The sequence below is a fragment of the Vigna angularis genome, chromosome 9, assembly GCF_016808095.1.
Source record: "Vigna angularis cultivar LongXiaoDou No.4 chromosome 9, ASM1680809v1, whole genome shotgun sequence".
Lineage (NCBI taxonomy): Eukaryota > Viridiplantae > Streptophyta > Magnoliopsida > Fabales > Fabaceae > Vigna > Vigna angularis.
In genome coordinates, this window is record NC_068978.1 from 18,401,229 (window position 1) to 18,419,512 (window position 18,284).

The following is an 18,284-nucleotide window of genomic DNA, read 5'->3' on the forward strand; positions in this document are numbered from 1 at the left end:
GTGGTTTCATCATGTTTTGGTCAAAGCTTGTACTTAGATTTGTAATATGTGCCATTAGTCATTATCATATGCATTATTGGGTTGACCTATTTCAATATTTTTAAACCAAATGGGGGACTGATTCCAACATTTTGTACATTGCATTGCATAACTGATGTTACACCAGCCAAAACACCTTCGCATTGTCAACGTACTTTTTTCAAACATCCAAATACATAACAGGTATTAAGACAACTTATAACAAACACCGAAATTCATGATCTAACTAAATCAACCTAAACACAACTTGAAAATGACAAGGTCAACCACAATACACACACAAAGCTACAACTAACAACTTCATCCTTTTCTGCATTTTCTACAAATCCTTCACTGCATTTTCCAGCTCACTTATTCTCTTCAGAATTGTGCAATCTTTTTCATCGACATTGTCTTCACAACACCACTTGAAAAAGTTACAGCAGCTCCCAATTGAAGATCCACCCTGTTATTCACCATGTTAGGGAATCTATGAACAAATGCATCAAGTCAAGTCAAGAAAACATTAACTGAGAAGGGTATACTTCAAACCTTGTAATAAGGACAACCCCGAAAATTTCTCCCAGCATTCTTCGTAGTTCTAGCCACTTTGATTACTGCAATATCACTACAGTAACAAGTAGGGATTAACCCACATCCCCTACAAGCACCACCATGGGACGAACGAGAAGATCCTTTGGCCCAGCTTTTCGAAAACGAAGAACACCCTTGGGAACCCATTCCTATGTCTCCCCAAACACTTCCCAATCCTTAAAGACCAATTCGGAGGAAACCAAACCCTAAGCATTTATTTAATGAAAATCACTGTCACTGCCATGTGAACTTTAATGAAAAACACTATCACTGCTACGTTATGAACCTAACAGCCACGTTGCACAGATCACTCCATGTTGTCAGCTGAATCGTTAAATATTTAATGTTGTGACAAAAAAGGATTTAATTGTACATTTTTTCACAAATTGGGACCACATTGAACTTTTTAAAAAAAGTAAGACGAATTTGAACATTTTCCTTATAAAGAGGAACCAAAAAAGGTATTAAACTTTTTTTTTATGATCAGTGTTGTGAAACTGCTCACTGCACTTCGATTTCAACACTGAATTTGGTTTTTGAGAAACTGAATTTGGGTTTAGAAACAGATCACCAATGAAATGAATGTGATGGAAGAAAAAAGAATGCCAAACCTGATATCTAACAAAATCAATCAACCTAATCGATCTTTACTGAATCATGTTTTTCCCAGTGAAAAGTTCCTGAAGTTGACAAAACACTTGAACTTCACTTTATATACTAGATAGAATTGCCACGACCAGCATCTACAATCCAAAATTCCAATTTAACTTTAAATAATATATAAAAGAAAAAATTAAAAACTCAACTGATTAAATTGTATAATTATTTTTCCTATATACTTGTAGGAAAGCAAATAAGCAAAAAGGTAGGTAAAATTAATTAGATTAGAAATACTTCTACAAAATGAAAAACTATTTCATTTATCTTGATTCTCAGCAGTTGAATTTTTAATTAATATATCAATGGGAAGTTTTCAAGAGGCATCCGACCATGAACCCTATCTTTGAAAACGACAAACCAGTAGACTTTTCAACTAAGCATCTTCAATTTCAACCGTTAAAACTTTTAGTATATATCCAACGGTTTATTTTGATGACAGGTACGGACGGAGCTTAGAAAGTAGAAACGAAGAGAAGAGAAGAGAACTCTCCTCCTATCAGTTCAACTCATCCAGAACCAGCCCAGTTTCTTGCAGCCAATTCCTTTCCTTTGCGTTTTTGTTTGCTACTCTGATCATCACTTGTTTTGTGTTGAGATCATGGCATTAGCTGTGGTAGGTGGTGCGCTCCTTTCTGCTTTCATTGACGTTCTTTTCGACAGGCTGGCCTCCCCTGAGGTTCTCAACTTTATCCGAGGAAAAAAGCCCGACAAGTTGCTTCAAAAGGTGAAAACACAGCTCATAGTTGTTAGAGTTGTGCTTGCTGATGCTGAGAAGAGACAAATCGCAGACTCCAATGTCAAAGAGTGGCTCGATCTTCTCAGAGATGTTGTCTATGAGGTTGATGACTTACTTGATGAAGTTTCTACTAAAGCTGCTACTCAAAAGGAGGTAAGCAATTCATTTTCTCGCCTTTTCAAAACGAAGAAGATTGTTAGTATTAGTAAGTTGGAAGACATTGTTGAAAGATTAGATGACATTTTAAAACAAAAAGAGAGTCTTGATTTGAAGGAGATTCCAGTGGAGAGCTACCAGCCATGGAAAGCTCAGCCAACATCTTTGGAAGATGGATATGCTATGTATGGTAGAGAGAAAGATAAGGAGGCCATAATGAAGATGGTGTTAGAGGATAGCACCAATGGTGAAAAAGTGTCTGTGATCCCTATTGTAGGCATGGGTGGGGTTGGAAAAACCACTTTGACAATATCTGTGTTCAACGATGGCAAATTGCAGCAGCATATATTTGATTTAAAGGCATGGGTTTGTGTTTCTGATATATTTGATATTGTGAGGGCCACAAGAACCATGATAGAGGAAATTACCCGAAAGCCTTGCAAATTGAGTGATCTAAATGCTCTTCAACTTGAGTTGATGGACAAACTGAAAGGTAAAAGATTATTGATTGTGTTGGATGATGTTTGGATCGAGGATTGTGACAATTGGAGTAGTCTTACAAAACCATTTCTAAGCGGGAATAGGGGCAGTAAAGTTCTGATCACAACCCGCAATGAAAATGTAGCGGCTGCAGTGCCTTTTCATACTGTTGAAGTATATCATCTAAACAAATTGTCAAATGAAGATTGTTGGTCGGTGTTTGCAAACCATGCATTTCCTCTCTCAGAAGCCAGTGAGACTAGAGGAACTCTAGAAAAGATTGGAAAGGAGATTGTTAAAAAGTGCAACGGGTTGCCGTTAGCCGCACAGTCACTTGGAGGAATGTTGAGAAGAAAGCAGACTATTAGGGATTGGAATAATGTACTTCAAAGTGACATTTGGGAACTTCCTGAAAATCAGTGTAAAATTATTCCAGCACTCAGAATCAGTTATAATTATCTCCCTCCACATTTAAAACGGTGTTTCGTTTATTGCTCATTGTACCCCAAAGATTATGAATTTAAAAAAGATGAACTGATCCAGCAGTGGATGGCTGAAGATCTTATAAAAGCAGTGAAAAAAGGAAAGACTTTAGAAGGAGTTGGTCAAGAGTATTTTGATGATTTGGTATCGAGATGCTTTTTTCAATATTCAAGTCGGAGTGGGGGTGCTTACTTTGTAATGCACGACCTCATTCATGATCTAGCAACATTTCTTGGTGGGGACTTCTATTTCAGAACAGATGAACTTGGGAAAGAAACCAATATAGACAGAAAGACTCGGCATTTGTCATTAACAAGATTCAGTGACCCAGTCTCGGATATTGAAGCTTTTGACACAGTAAAATTTCCAAGAACTTTCTTGCTAATCGATTATAAAGATTCCCCATTCAACAACGAAAAGGCACCGCGTATTATAGTGTCAAGGCTTAAGTACTTGAGAGTTTTATCGCTTTGGAACTTCGGAAGTCAACTTGCTCTGCCTGATTCAGTTGGTCAATTGATACATTTGCGTTATCTAAATCTCTCTCATACAAGTATAGAAACTCTGCCGGAGTCACTGTGTAATTTGTGCAATCTACAAACTTTGAAGTTGTCTTATTGCTCTAAGCTGACTAAGTTGCCTAGTTCCATGCAAAATCTTGTAAACTTGCGTCATCTTGAAATTGTTGGTACTCCCATAAAAGAGATGCCTAAAAGAATGGGGAAACTAAATCAATTACGCACCTTGGATTGTTATGTTGTGGGCAAGCATATAAAGAATAGCATCAAAGAACTGGGAGGACTTCAAAATCTCCATGGTAGGTTTTATATTAAGAAATTAGAGAATGTTACCAAAGGCGAAGAAGCATTAGAGGCCAGGATAATGGATAAGAATCATATTAGCCATCTATACTTGGAATGGTCTATAGCTAATGACAATAGCATCGACTTCCAAGTTGAGTTAGATGTACTCAGCAAGTTAGAACCTCACCAAGACCTGGAATCGTTGTCAATAAACGGTTATAAAGGAACCAGATTTCCGGAATGGGTGGGGAATTTTTCCTACCTCTACATGACAAGTATAGATTTATTTAATTGTAACAACTGTTGCATGCTTCCTTCACTTGGGCAACTACCGTCTCTCCGTAACCTTCTTATTTCAAACATGAATTCGGTGAAGACAATTGATACAGGCTTTTATAAGAAGGATGATTGTTCATCTGTGACGCCCTTTCCATCCCTTGAATCTCTACACATTTCTAATATGCCTTGTTGGGAGGTGTGGAATGCTTTTGATTTAGAAGCTTTTCCTGTACTCAAGAATCTGTGGATAGAAGAGTGCTCCAAACTAAAGGGAGATCTGCCAAATCACCTTCCTGCTCTGCAAACACTCAGGATTAGATATTGCGAGCTTCTTGTCTCTTCTGTCCCAGGGCCTCTCACCCTTCGGACACTAGACATACGTAAATGCAAGAAAGTAGCGTTTCGTGAGTTTCCTCTTTTGGTAGAAAGTATAGAAGTAGAAGGAGGCCCAATGGTGGAGTCCATGATGGAGGCCATCTCTAACATCCAACCTACTTGCCTGCAATCTTTGAAATTACAAAATTGTTCGTCAGACATATCTTTTAGAGGTGGTCGTCTTCCTGCATCTTTGAAAACTCTTGATATCAGAGGTATAAACAAACTGAAATTCCCGTTGCAACACAAACACGAATTACTGGAATCACTTTCAATAATTAATAGTTGTGATTCGCTCACGTCCCTTCCATTGGCTATCTTCCCAAATCTCACTAGTCTTCAAATCACAAACTGTGAAAATATGGAATCACTTTTGGTCTCAGGGTCAGAGATTTCGAAGAGACTGAACACTTTTACGATTGACCACTGTCCCAACTTTGTATCATTCCCGGTAGAAGAATTGTGTATGCCCAATTTGACTCGTCTCAGTGTTTATGATTGTGACAAGTTGAAGTCGTTGTCCGATCGCATGGGAACTCTTGTCCCAAAGATGGAATATCTTTCAATTTCCAACTGTCAACAAATTGAGTCATTCCCTGGAGGAGGTATGCCACCTAACTTGAGAACAGTTCTTATCAGCAATTGTGAGAAACTATTGAGGGGCCTAGGATGGAAATCGATGGCCATGGTTACCTCTCTCAGTGTGTGGGGTCCATGTGATGGCATCAAATCCTTTCCAAAGGAGAGTTTGCTGCCTCCCTCCCTTATATCTCTGGATCTAATTGGTTTGTCTAGTCTGGAAACGTTGGATTGCAAGGGCCTTCTCCATGTCACATCACTCCAACAATTAAGCATTATAAGGTGTCAAAAGCTGGAGAATATTGCGGGAGAAAAACTGCCTCTCTCTCTAATAAAATTAATGATATATAAATGTCCCTTGCTGAAACAACGATGCCACAATACGGACCGCCAAATTTGGCCTAAAATCTGCCATATCCGTGGGATAAACATTGACGGTAGATGGATTTAACGAGCATGGATAATGAGAAGGTAATTCTCCTTCTTTCCTTACATCATCAACCTCTAACTTCTTGAAAACTATTTTTGTCTGTGTTATCTCCTTTCTTGTCATATTACCAGTCTTAAATTAGTTAATTGTTCAGTTTCATACTTGACTGGAATTGCTAGTGTAAAGGAAACCTAACATTTTGTATGTATGTTATTTTCCGTGAGCATTCCTATCATTTTCGATTAAACGTAGTCACAGCAGAAGTGAGTAATGGTCTTTCAATTTTTTTGACACTTTTTCTGTGTGGTCAGTGTCAAGATTCTGCTTAGTATTGTGATGAATTCATTATTGTTTTCTAAACACAAGTTTATAATTGTTTTATATAATAGTTAATAAAACAGCTGGTTGAGGTCAAAATTAAATTCATGGCTGAAGGGTGGTATTTGTTTTTCAGTCATTCTGGATTGGCTTGGTTAAACTGCAGCTGTCCATTGTAATGTACTGTCCTCTACGAGGTCATCACTTTTGTGTTTGATTTATAGATTTGGGTTGAATGCATCTGAAAGCTATATCCCAGCATGCAGAGGTTGAATTTCTCATTGTGCTTATTATGCATTTGAAGAGGGTGTTACATGTTATATGTTTACATGTTATATGCGTTTTTGAGAATATGATTGTGTTGTTTATGTTGTTCATTGCATTTCACTGTGTTATATGTGTGATTTTATACATGAATGTATGACACATGTTTTTGGAAAAGAAAAACCACAAGTACTTTTGTAGAACTTAAATTGTGTGGCAAAACAACAGTTTTAAGTCGTTTTCATTATGGTGAGTCGATTAAAACTCGTGTCTTTGCACGAACTTTTTCAGTGTGCTGTGAGAGTTTTTTAAAGAGAAAAGTTTTCAAAACTATTTTACTCTGTTATTAAGTCGATTACATGCAGTTTGTTATGTTTTGAATATCTGTTAATGTTTGATATAACTGTCACAACGACTATATTTTTAAATATGTTGACCAAGCTGTCGCAACCGGAATCGCGACGGGACGGCGATCCGAAAAAGATAATACGGTTTTGAAAAAGAGATTTGGAGTCGCCACCATAGTTTATTCTGGAAAACTACGGAAAAACCATAAAATGATAAAGCATGGTCTACGAAAATGAGATTCTATGTTCGGGAGTCGGTTACGTGTAGGGAAGGTATTAGCACCCTACAACGCCTGCCATAAGGCAGTACCTTTAATTAAATACGCGAATATGATGTGGTTTTCAAAATGTTTAACTATCCCCTAAAATAAAACTCTAAAGAAACAAACAATATTTTTTTAGTTTTTTTTGGGCCCGACAAGGATTGACCTTGCTCCTACGTATTCTCATTCAGAATGAGAAATCAGGGTTCCGTAGTTCGTTTAAAAACTGCTTGAGAAAATTGTTTGAGAGATTTGTTTTGAAATGATTTTGGATTTTTGGGGAAGTGAACCTGACAAGGACTGGCCTTGCTCCTACGTATCTCCACTTTTGATGGAGAATCAAGGATCACGTAGTTCTGGCAAGGCGATATTGTTTGTAGTTTGAAAAATAGGTGTTTTTTAGTTTTTGAAGATTTTATATTTTTTTGGTATTTTTTATTTAGGAGAATGAAAAGGTTTTTAGCACAAGGACGATGCGTGCGATCACACATGTGCCTAAATCTTTAAAACATATTTTTGTAATTTTATTTAAAAGAGAGAAAATGTTTTTAGCACAAGGACGATGCGTGCGATCACACATGTGCTTAAACCTTTGAAACGTATTTTTGACATTTTTTTGAAGAAAGAGAAAAGGTTTTTGGCACAAGGACGATGCGTGCGATCACATATGTGTCTAAACCTTTAAAACATATTTTTGGGATTTTGAAGAAAGAGAAAAGGTTTTTGGCATAAGGACGATGCGTGCGATCACACATGTGCCTACACCTTTAAAACATATTTTTGTAATTTTTAATTTTTTTATTTTTTTATTTTGTATTTTTCTTTTTATCTTTAATTTTTATATTTTAGTTTTCTTTTTATTAAGAAGAGAGACGAGTTGAAATGTCTATAACATAAAATTGTGAAAAAAAAAACATAAGATAAGGTAGAAAATTGGATAAATTAAAAAAAATGATCAAAATGCATATAAATAGAATGAAAAGAAAATGTGTACCTTGTTAAAGATTTGAAAGATGAAGCAATACTTTGCTTGTAATAAGTTGTGAGAAGAGGTAGATTGATGGTGAAGAAGATGAATTTGTAGTAGAAATGGGGTATGGGATTTATTATGTATATAGAGATACTAAAATGTGAGAGAAAAATGAAGTAGAGTTTTGGGATGGAATGAAGAGATTTTTAGAGAGAATAGATGGATATTATGTAATTGTGTGTGTGAAGTGAAGAGAATGTAGGTATTTATAGAGTTAAGGATGAAGAAAGTTGATGAATAAAAATAATATAATAAGTTGGTGGAAAATTTAGATGAATTAAAAAAAGGTGAATAGAAAAAGTTAATGTGGAAAATAAGTGAAAGAAATAGTATAAAAAGTTTGTGGAAAAATTAGGTGAAATAAAATATAGTGAATAGTAAAAGTTAATGTAGAAAATAAGTGAAAGAAATAATATAAAAAGTTGGTGGAGAAATTAGGTGTGGAAATTAAGTGAAAGAAATAATATAAAAAAGGTGGTGGAGAAATTAGGTATGGAAATTAAGTGAAAGAAATAATATAAAAAGTTGGTGGAGAAATTAGGTGTGGAAATTAAGTAGAAGAAATAATATAAAAAGTTGGTGGAGAAATTAGGTAAAATAAAATATAGTGAATAGTAAAAGTTAATGTGGAAAATAAGTGAAAGAAATAATATAAAAAGTGGGTGGAAAAATAAGGTGGAGAAAAATGGATAATAATAAAAAATGTTGATGGAGAAGATATAATTAAAAAATGTAAGTGAAATAATTAGAAAAGTTGATATATAAAATTAATATGGAAATGATGTGGCAAAAGTAAATGAAAAAGGTAGATGATGTGGAATGAGATGTGGAGGGTGATGTGGATGGTGATGTGGAGAGTGGGGTGTAATAAGAGAAAAGAGGTGATTAGAAAGTAAAAAAGTAAGAGATTATTTTGGGCCATTGGATTAAGTGTTTAAAAGAAAATTTGGGGGTGCAAAAAGTAAAATAAATAGTATTTTTCATTTTGTTTTTTTTATGTTTTTTTTTTATTTATTTTTGATAAATTATATTAACCCGGACGAAATTGGGTGTTGACACAAGCATTAAATGAAATTCGAATGCATTAATTGTACATTCAATTAACTACATTGATTGTTGTTAACTGCAATAACATAATTGCTATATTCGACTGCATTAGTAGCTTAGTCGATTAAAATGCGTCAAAGTTGTGTTTAACTATAAATTGACTCGAATTTGATTTCTGTAAGAACTTTTGTGAATCTAACAGTTTGTGATCTTTTTTGCAGAAAGTGCATTCTTACACAAAGAGAGAAAGAGCTCCAAGAAACAAGAAGTGACCGTGGTGATCATCTACTTGTGGATTCTTGAAGAGCAAATTAATTGCGCGTACAAAGGCTGATCATATCTGCACATTGGGTGTAACTAAGAGATCAGAGGCTACAATCTTGTGAAGAATGGATTAAGGTTCATTGTTGTGATTACAGGAAGAAGAGCGTGTTGCGTTCTTGACTTTGAGGGTGACTCAAAGGGTTTAGACTACAGGAGAGGGGATTCTTGCTGCTAGTTTGTTTGTATACTGCCTATATTTTGATTAGAGGGTTAGAAAGATGTTTTATATTTTTGACGTGAGGTCGCTATAAAAGCCTTGTTGTAAAAACTTTGATCATTATAGTGCATTGGTTTCCCTTGGTTGGAAGGACACTGGATGTAGGCTTGGCTGAACCAGTATAAAAACTCAGTGTTTGATCTTTCTATCCCTATACTCTCTTATTCAGTCGACTTCTTACTTTACTCAATCGATTTAATTTCCGCTGCATAAACAAGTCTTTTACCTTGCATTTCAAGAAAGTTATAAAGGCATCATTTTTGGTGAAAAAGATTTTGAAAGTTTTAAATTTTATACTTCACCAATTCACCCACACTCATTCACTTCTAAACCACCCTTCCATTAAAAAGCCAACACATCACATTGAGAATATCACACACACAAATAACCCAATTATCATGTATCAATCATGTGTTGTACTTTAATAATAAAATAATGAAATAATTAACATAGCAATTGCAATTCTAAAATACACCTAAACTTCACACCAATTACCAAACAATAACATTCAAAACTTCAATCACTTAATTCCCTAATTACTACATTTTCTCAGGTCTTACATTCATTCATCTTGTTTAACTCAGTGTTTGATTATATTTTGCTAAGTTATAGAGTAATAAGTACCTATTAGCTCTGGTGGACCAATAGGTAATTGATTAGACCTCTTAGTGATAGTCACTATACAAATTGAACATGTTTAGGTGTAGGTACTTAAGACATATTTTGTTTTGTTATGTGTCATATCATCCTAGGACGAGATCAATATTGATGTGGCTGAAAAATAATCAACTATATGTAGGGAGGTTCAACACACACACACATACACATAGATATCTCCACAGTGATAAGATATTGTCCGCTTTGGGCCAAGTCCTCACGGATTTGCTTTTGGTACCACTCCAAAAGGCTCTTATCAATGGAGGTATGTTATGTGTATATAAACTCATGTTCATCTCTTATTTTATCTGATGTGGGACTTTGTTTGTACCCAACATCCTCCCCTCAAACAAAGGACCACCTCCCCTACAACGAAAGTCTTTTTTCTTATCCTCGAGTACACCATGGTCAACACTTCTCTTTCACAACCCATGGCCAAACACTGAGCATCTCTTGCTCCCACCTCTCATGATTCACTTCCAAGCTTGGCCACCTGCTAGGGCTTCACCTATTCATGGAGGGACTTACTCAACTAAGCCCGATCACCAGATTTGAACCTGGCTTTGATACCATTTGTAGGGAGGTTCAACATACACACATACACATAGATATCTCCACAGTGATAAGATATTGTTTGCTTTGGGCCAAGTCCTCACGGATTTGCTTTTGGTACCACTTCAAAAGGCCTTTTATCAATGGAGGTATGTTATGTGTATATAAACGCATGTTCATCTCTTATTTTATCTCATGTGGGACTTTGTTTGTACCCAACACTATATACAATACAACTCTACGACCACTTGAAACAAAAGGAGGAAAATTACTTTTTTTTTTCATTTTGCTGAAAGCTTGAGTTTTAAGGAAAGTGCTTTGAAAACAACAAGTCATTCTCGACCTCTCTCATTTTTCATTCTTAACACACAGAAAGTAAACCAAGTTTTTCTTTCTTCTTCCTCATATTTTTGTTTCATACTACCTCTTCTTCTAATTTAAGGTAATTTTCTTTCCACTATTTATTTTTTAATCTCAAGATTTTATGTGTTCTTATTAGGAGAAAAATAATTCTAGAATTATTTTTTTAGTATATTACTACCAAATTCTTCTAAAAATAAGGAAGCTTGACATCATATTGTAAACTTCATCTTTGTGATTTTATTTTGTAAATTTTGAATCTACCCTATTTCTTTTTTTGTAATATTGTGATGACTATTTGAAATTTAGAATCCAAAAGTGAATTTGGGTACCAAAACTTGTAATAGTTTGTTAAGATATAAATCTAACAAAATTTCTTTTTTTGGAATAAAAACGCTGTATAGATTTGCTATAAAATTATTATATATACATATTTTGAAAATGTTAAGCTACATCAATTTGATAATTGTTTCGGTATATATTTGTCTAGGGCTGAGAGACTAACCTTCCATACGTGCGCTTCCTTCTTCCAACCTCTAGAGTAATTTTGTGGATTAACTTTAGTTAATTGATGGAAAGGAGATGAAATTATGTTTGCACAAGAGTGAATTGGTGAAACCTAACCTTAACAATGTCTTTTCATATAATTTCTAGTCTATTCATTTCTAAGTGCCTTCAACACCAAAGTCCAACCATTGTAAATACTCTATGTTAAATTTCTTGCACACCAACTGTTTATTAAAATACCAAAAAGAGTTTCTTGTGTTATTTTGTGCACTTTGATGTCTAATTGAGTTATAAAAGGAAGAATTGTCATGTGTTGCACAAGTCCCTTGAGAGAGAACGATATTTATCACTTGCTACGCTGCAACCGATGCACTTGCCGTTTGTTTTGTAGTTAACACTAGCTTTTGGCCTTGTCACTGTATTTATAAGTGTTTCATAGATCAAATAAAAGCAAACTTATCTTTTGTCCAATCGGTTGTTAATAAATAGCTTATCAATATCTTTAACTAGATAGTGTTAACATCATTAAAGTATTATTTTATTACCTGCCGAATCATATCATTGGCTCATTGGCCATATCTTGCTGGATTTAGCCCAATTAAACTTATTAGCCCATTCCTGCCCTAGTTCTGTTACGGCCTAATACGAGCCACTCAACCTTTGGCCCAATGTAGACATAACGTTTAACTAGACCGATCGGCTCAATACTCCAATCACTCGGTCTAGACCATGTACCATACATATGCCCCCCAAGTCCGAGTTAACCGTTTGGTTGTATGGAATGGTTAACTATAGGACTTATGATAAGCGTCCGATGTTAGGACCTCTTACTGTGCATTGTTAGTTGAGGATGTGACACTTTTTCAGATAATCATTTGGAATTCCCGCCTTCAAGGCAGTTGTAGAGTCTCGTAAGCAAGACCGCAAGATCAAACTTAATCCTACCTACAACACATATTGCTTTTAGGCATGTCAGTTACCCCTCATAAATGCAAAAAGATATTTGAAATCATTTGGTTACTCAACCGTCACTTCTTTGGAAAACTTCCTTCTTTCTCAAATCGTCGGCCATTTTCTCTCCATTCAACTCTCACTTCATTTGCACTCTTCAGGTAATAATGAATCCTTCTGTAATTTTAAATTTTTTTTCTGAATCAATGGGAGGAAAGGGGCAGGGTGACGTCATTGAGGCGTTGGGCACCGTTGAAGTAGCATCAGTCGGAGTTCATTGCGACACCACCATCATTCTTAGTGGTGAGAGTGCCTTTGTTTACGACAATGTCGTGGCTGAAGGCCTTGAGGAAGAAGAAGATTTATCTTCATCTTTGCTCAGCGTCAGCGGATACGAGTGGGCCTCTCACGATGTAAGTGATTTCCGTAGCCTATTTTGTAATAAATTAACACTACGAGATTGAGTAGAAACCAACTGCATACTTAGAACCCTAAATTGTAGCTCCTTCATTAGGCTGTGTGCCTGTAGAGGAAATGAGAGGATTTTCCATGACAAGGGTAATTCTTCAGCTGATTTCTTTTTTGCTGATTCCTGCATGTTTTATGATATGTATATAAGGCTTCCCTTTACTGAGTTCCAGATGGGTGTATTCAAGGTGTTAAACGTTGCCTCCTCACAACTGCATCCTAACAATTGGGGATACATTCAGGCCTTTGCCCTAATGTGCCAAGCGCTAGCCATTAAGGAAAGGTGGACTACGCGTTGAGAAAAGGGATGTCGCGAAAAAGGGCAAGAGTACTGATGAACCCCCCCCCCCCCCCCCGGTCGCTCCCGGAAAATCTTTGGAGCTCGGCCTTTTGTCTAGGTCACAAAATAGACTTCAATATGGATGACGTCGAGAGGGGTGTGATTGAGAACATGTCAGAGCAACAACTGACCGATAGTACTATGGAATTAGCTTGTCGAACGACACTGGCGGCTTGGCACCTAGTTTACGCCTCAGATAGAGGTACCCTGAAAACTGAGCTACAAAACGCTCAGGCACAACTGAAAGAATCCATCGCCGCTCATTCTCAGTGTGAACAAAAACAAAAGGATTTTGAGGAACTACTGGAAGAAGCTCGACGCATAATGGAGAATGTTCAAAAGTCCAACGCTGCATTGAAGAGAAAATACGACGACCTTGTTGTCGAAACAGAATCACTGAGGAAAGAGAACCAGGAACATAAAGCCCTGAGTGCAGACTTGATTCGTGTAAGACCTTCTCGGTCATCACCCAAGGCGGACGGAACTAAACATTGTACCTATCATTTAAATATAGGGCATAACACCGAAGATTGTACGGTGTTGAAGGATAAGGTGGAAGAGCTGATCTGGGTGGGTCACCTGAAAAAGTTCGTCAAGGAGGAACGAAGAGCGAGAAGCCCACCCAGGAGGGCGAGGGTGGAACGAAATGATAGGAGAGATGATAGACGCCCGGATCGTAGGCGGAGTAGAAGTCGTAGCCATGACCGATCGTTGTGTGGCACGATAAACACTATTTCTCGAGGTTTTGCTGGAGGGTCATCGGCGTCGGTGAGGAAAGGAAACCTAAGGGAGCTTAAAAGTGTTCACCGGGTGGATGTGAGGAAGCGCTCTATGCCGCCAATCACGTTCACCGATGAAGATTTTCATGCTCCTGATCCAGATCAAGACGATCCGATGGTAATAACAACTGTTATTGCTCGGTACAATGTAGGAAAGGTGTTGGTAGATCAAGGAAGTTCTGTTAACATTCTTTATTGGAAGACATTCTAGCAGATGGACATATCCGAGGACCTGATAGCCCCGTACAACGAGCAGATAGTAGGATTTTCGGGGGAGAGAGTGGATACGAGAGGATATATAGATATGAGAACTTGCTTGGGAATCGAGCGGAATAAGGAGTTGAAGACTAGGTTTTTACTGGTAGACGCAAACACATCGTAGAATGTGTTGTTGGGCCGACCATGCTTGAATGCATTCAGGGCGATTGTTTCCACGCCTCACCTCACACTAAAGTTTCCGTCGGACAATGGAACCATTTGCACCGTTTGGTCCGACCAGAGGATTGCCAGAGAATGTTATGTGGCCGGGTTGAAGGTTCAGCCATCCTCGTCTGATCCACTCAACCGACAGAGGAGAAGACGATCGGAGGTAGCCATGGCGGATCTAGATCCGAGAACTAATACCGATGATCGGATGGAACCAATGGGAGAAACAAGGCCTTTCAGCCTTGGGCGGAAGGAGGAACATGTTACTACCATTGGGAGTGAGTTGGAGGAGGAGCAAGCTAGGTCGATAGGTGCGGAGTTGAAGAAGAACAAGGATTTGTTTGCTTGGACTGCAACCGACATGCCAGGGATCGACCCCAAGATTATGTCACATAAGCTGGCATTGTTCAAAGAGGCCTGACCGGTGGCATAAAAGAAAAGAAGAATGGGGGAAGAGAAGAGATTGGTGGTGGCGGTTGAGGTAAAAAAGCTATTGGAGGCAGATTTCATCCGTGAAATCAAGTACACAACTTGGCTGACGAACGTTGTGATGGTGAAGAAGTCAAGCAGGCAGTGGAGAATGTGTATAGACTTCACGGATCTCAACAAAGCTTGCCCCAAGGACTCTTATCCGCTACCAAGTATTGATGCGTTAGTGGATAGGGCTTCGGGGTTCCAAGTGCTAAGTTTCCTGGATACGTATTCGGGATAGAATCAGATTCCTATGTTTCCCCCGAACAGTGATAAGACGGCCTTCATCACCGAGCGGTCTAACTATTGCTATGAGGTTATGCCGTTCGATTTGAAGAATGCGGGGGCTACCTACCAACGGTTGATGGATAGGGTCTTTTCCAGTCAGATAGGTAGATGCATGGAGGTCTACGTGGATGACATGGTGGTGACAAGTCGTTTGGTAGAGGAGCATGTGAGGGATCTTGCGGAGGTTTTCTGTCAAGTTCGTAAGTACAATATGCGCCTTAATCCGGCCAAGTGCACTTTCGGGGTACCAGCGGGAAAGTTTCTAGGTTTCCTACTAACAACCAGAGGAATAGAGGTGAAACCCGATAAGTGCAGGACGATACTTGAGATGAGAAGCCCTCAGAAGCTGAAGGAGGTTCAGAGGTTGGTAGGAAGGTTGACTTCACTGTCGCGCTTTATTCCAAAGCTGGCCGAGCGGATAAAGCCGATAGTAAGAATCATGAAGAAAAGTGCGGGTACTGATTGGGACGACCGGTGTGAGCAAGCCTTCAACGAGGTTAAGAGCATATTAGTCAGCCCACCGGTTATGGGATGATGAGTTGATATTTTCTCCACTGCACTTAGTTTATTACACTAGAGTTAATCAAGAAAGTGTGCTGAAATATCCAGTATTTTCCCATTTTTCTGTACTGTGTTTAATTTGACCAGAAATTCTTATTTGAATTAATTTGAATTATCTGAGTCTAATTATTTGCATTTTTAATTGTAGGGAATTGTTGGATAAAAATTTAGAGATTAATTTCTTTTGGAGGTGCACACATCAGCTAATTTTCACTGCCCATGAATTAGGAAGTGTCACGTTTTTTTAGTTTGCTACATTACATTGAGAAAAGGCATAGTAAGCTTTAGCAACAAAATCATATGCTCAGAACAAAGTCTTCCAGAAGAACTCTAGCTTACAGCACGTGGATATTATGTGAATCATTTGTTTTTTTTGTTAACACAAAAACAACAATTGAGTTAGCTAAATCCAAGAACAAAGTCATCCCGTGAAACACCAATTGGAGAGCTAAATCCAAGCACAGGGGATTGATTGAAGAAAAATGAAAAAGGCTAGCTACTAGGTGGTAGATCAGCCACTACTCTATGGCAAAAAGAGACAACACATGCTGATTTCTGAGGTCTCTTAAAAACTCCTTCTTTTCAGAAATTCGGGGCGGATTCATTCCTTCTTCTTAAAAATAGAGAATAGATACAGAACAGGAGGAGAACTTCTAGTATGAACTGAGCGTGGAGATGAGGAGGAGAAGCTGCTGTCTTGGTGAAGAGAGACGCATATGTGATGGACTTTAGAGGAATTGAGAACGGTGATTTGCTTGGAGAAAATACTTGAAGAAGTGGATGAACATGGAGGTGGGATTCTCGGTCACAATAGCTGCATGATTCTTGAAATTTGAAGAAGTGCAGCCTTGTCCACCAGCACATGATTTTTACGAAAAAATGGTCATTGCAGTAGTATAGTGTATGAAGCTTTCTATGCTTTTACTTCCTTTAGTTTGTTTACCGTGTGGTATGCTTTTGATTTCAGCAATAATACTTTCATTTTGCTTTAAGAGAGTTGGACGGTCCAAAAGACTTACATGTTTTCATTTTAAAATCAACATGCTTTTGCTTGCCTTTCTTTTAGATAATGCCGTGTTATTGGGTCCAGCAGCAGCCCCTCTTTTACACCTTTTCACCTTGTTTTGTTTTTAAAATAAAGAGAAACGTGAATTCATCATAGGTGCAGCACCGGTTTTGCTTTCTTTTGGAATAGGATGGTGATTATTATGGGAAGAAGTTAAGTGTTGGTTTCATTAAAAAAAAGAGAGACAAAAGATTTCAATAATTACGTTTTTAATTATCAAGAAATGAATCCCAATGTTTCTTTAATTTAGCTTAATGGTTCCTTATGTGTTCATTGCTATATGAGGTGTTTATCACGTTAAAAGGCTACTGGATTATGCATTCTCTTATTTGTATGTATTGAATTTTAATAGATTTAAAGCCAATGGGAATTGAAATGCTTTCTTGCTGCACATGTGCTTCCAAAGCTGGATTCTATTTGAATGAAGAGTACATTTAATTTTCTTGCATTTAGTAGTAGGAATGTTTTCTTGGAGATGGAGAGCACTATCCCGTCCAGCCCTTGAGATGCCTTTTGTGTTTTTCTTTTTCTTAGATGAATACATGTAATGGTTAATGTTGGAAGAAGATAATTAACTCTTTTGGAAAAGAAAAGTGTGTGCACGTGAATGTGGGGCTGCACGGTGATGGACACTTTGCAATGCTAGAAAGTTTTATTTTTATTTAGTTAAACATTGAATGAAGATGGTGCAGATGTGGTGTCACGGTTGGAGTAGAACACAGTGATAGCTTTCATTTCAAATAGTTTTGGGAAATAACTAGAGTGATTAAAATAAGATAGTTGTTGGAAGTGCAAGTTGGAAGGAAGAAACATTACAATTATTTTAATCTACTTTGGTTCCAACTCATGAATTGTTACGGCAAAAGAGAAACCAAGGGAAGCTTTCAACTTAATTTGATTTTCTTTGGATGAAACACATGATGTGTCACGGCAAGGATGTTTTCTTTTTATATTAAGAAGTATTTGCAATTTTAATTTTCTTGGAAGGGAATACATGAAGTGTGACAGCTAAAGAGTGATTCTTTTAGAAGCTTTTGCAATTTCAATTTATTTTGATAGATGAATGGGTCACGGTAGAAAAGTTTTATTTTCTTTTATTTCTTTTGTCTTAAAATATTTTATGACATATGTTGAAATGATTTTCTATATTTTCGTTTTTCCAGATTTGTTTTTATAGTTTCATGTTGCTGTAATTTCGTGTTTATTGTACCAATTTCGTTTTTACTGTCTTAATTTAGTTTTACTGTTTTGAATTTTATTTAAACGCAATTTTAATTTTATCGCAACCAAAAACACTACAAAAAAAAATCCCCCCCATTACGTGTTGACAAAAGACTGAACCACATTTGGTCCCTGTGAGACGACCTAGGAGTCACTTCCTAGCACTGTACTGCATTCTTAATTGCACATCAAATTTGATCGGCCGCGACAGCTGTATCAAATTTTGGCGCCGTT

General features: G+C 37.2%; 2 protein-coding genes across 6 annotated transcripts; one reads left to right on the forward strand and one right to left on the reverse strand.

Moving 5' to 3' along the window:
* Nucleotides 1-358: 358 nt before the first annotated feature.
* On the reverse strand, nt 359-759 carry LOC128193905 (uncharacterized). The gene is made up of 2 exons (XM_052868097.1): nt 571-759; nt 359-484 (listed from the first exon to the last, which is right to left on the reverse strand). The coding sequence occupies exons 1-2, from the start codon at nt 757-759 to the stop codon at nt 359-361; spliced, it is 315 nt and encodes a 104-aa protein (XP_052724057.1).
* A 961-nt stretch (nt 760-1,720) lies between these two features.
* On the forward strand, nt 1,721-9,514 carry LOC128193985 (putative disease resistance protein At3g14460). 5 transcript variants are annotated; one of them, XR_008245192.1, is made up of 3 exons: nt 1,721-5,634; nt 6,048-6,179; nt 9,084-9,514. XR_008245192.1 is itself a non-coding variant. In XM_052868250.1 (3 exons), exons 1-2 carry the CDS (start codon nt 1,871-1,873, stop codon nt 5,612-5,614), a joined length of 3,624 nt encoding a protein of 1,207 aa, XP_052724210.1. In that variant the 5' UTR covers nt 1,721-1,870; the 3' UTR covers nt 5,615-5,634; nt 9,084-9,514. The 5 variants fall into 5 exon arrangements, 4 of the variants coding, with proteins under 4 accessions (XP_052724210.1, XP_052724208.1, XP_052724209.1 ...); XM_052868250.1 differs by lacking the exon at nt 6,048-6,179 and having other exon boundaries at nt 1,721-2,161; nt 2,282-5,634; XM_052868251.1 differs by lacking the exon at nt 6,048-6,179 and having other exon boundaries at nt 2,026-2,161; nt 2,292-5,634.
* The last annotated feature ends 8,770 nt before the right edge of the window (nt 9,515-18,284 follow it).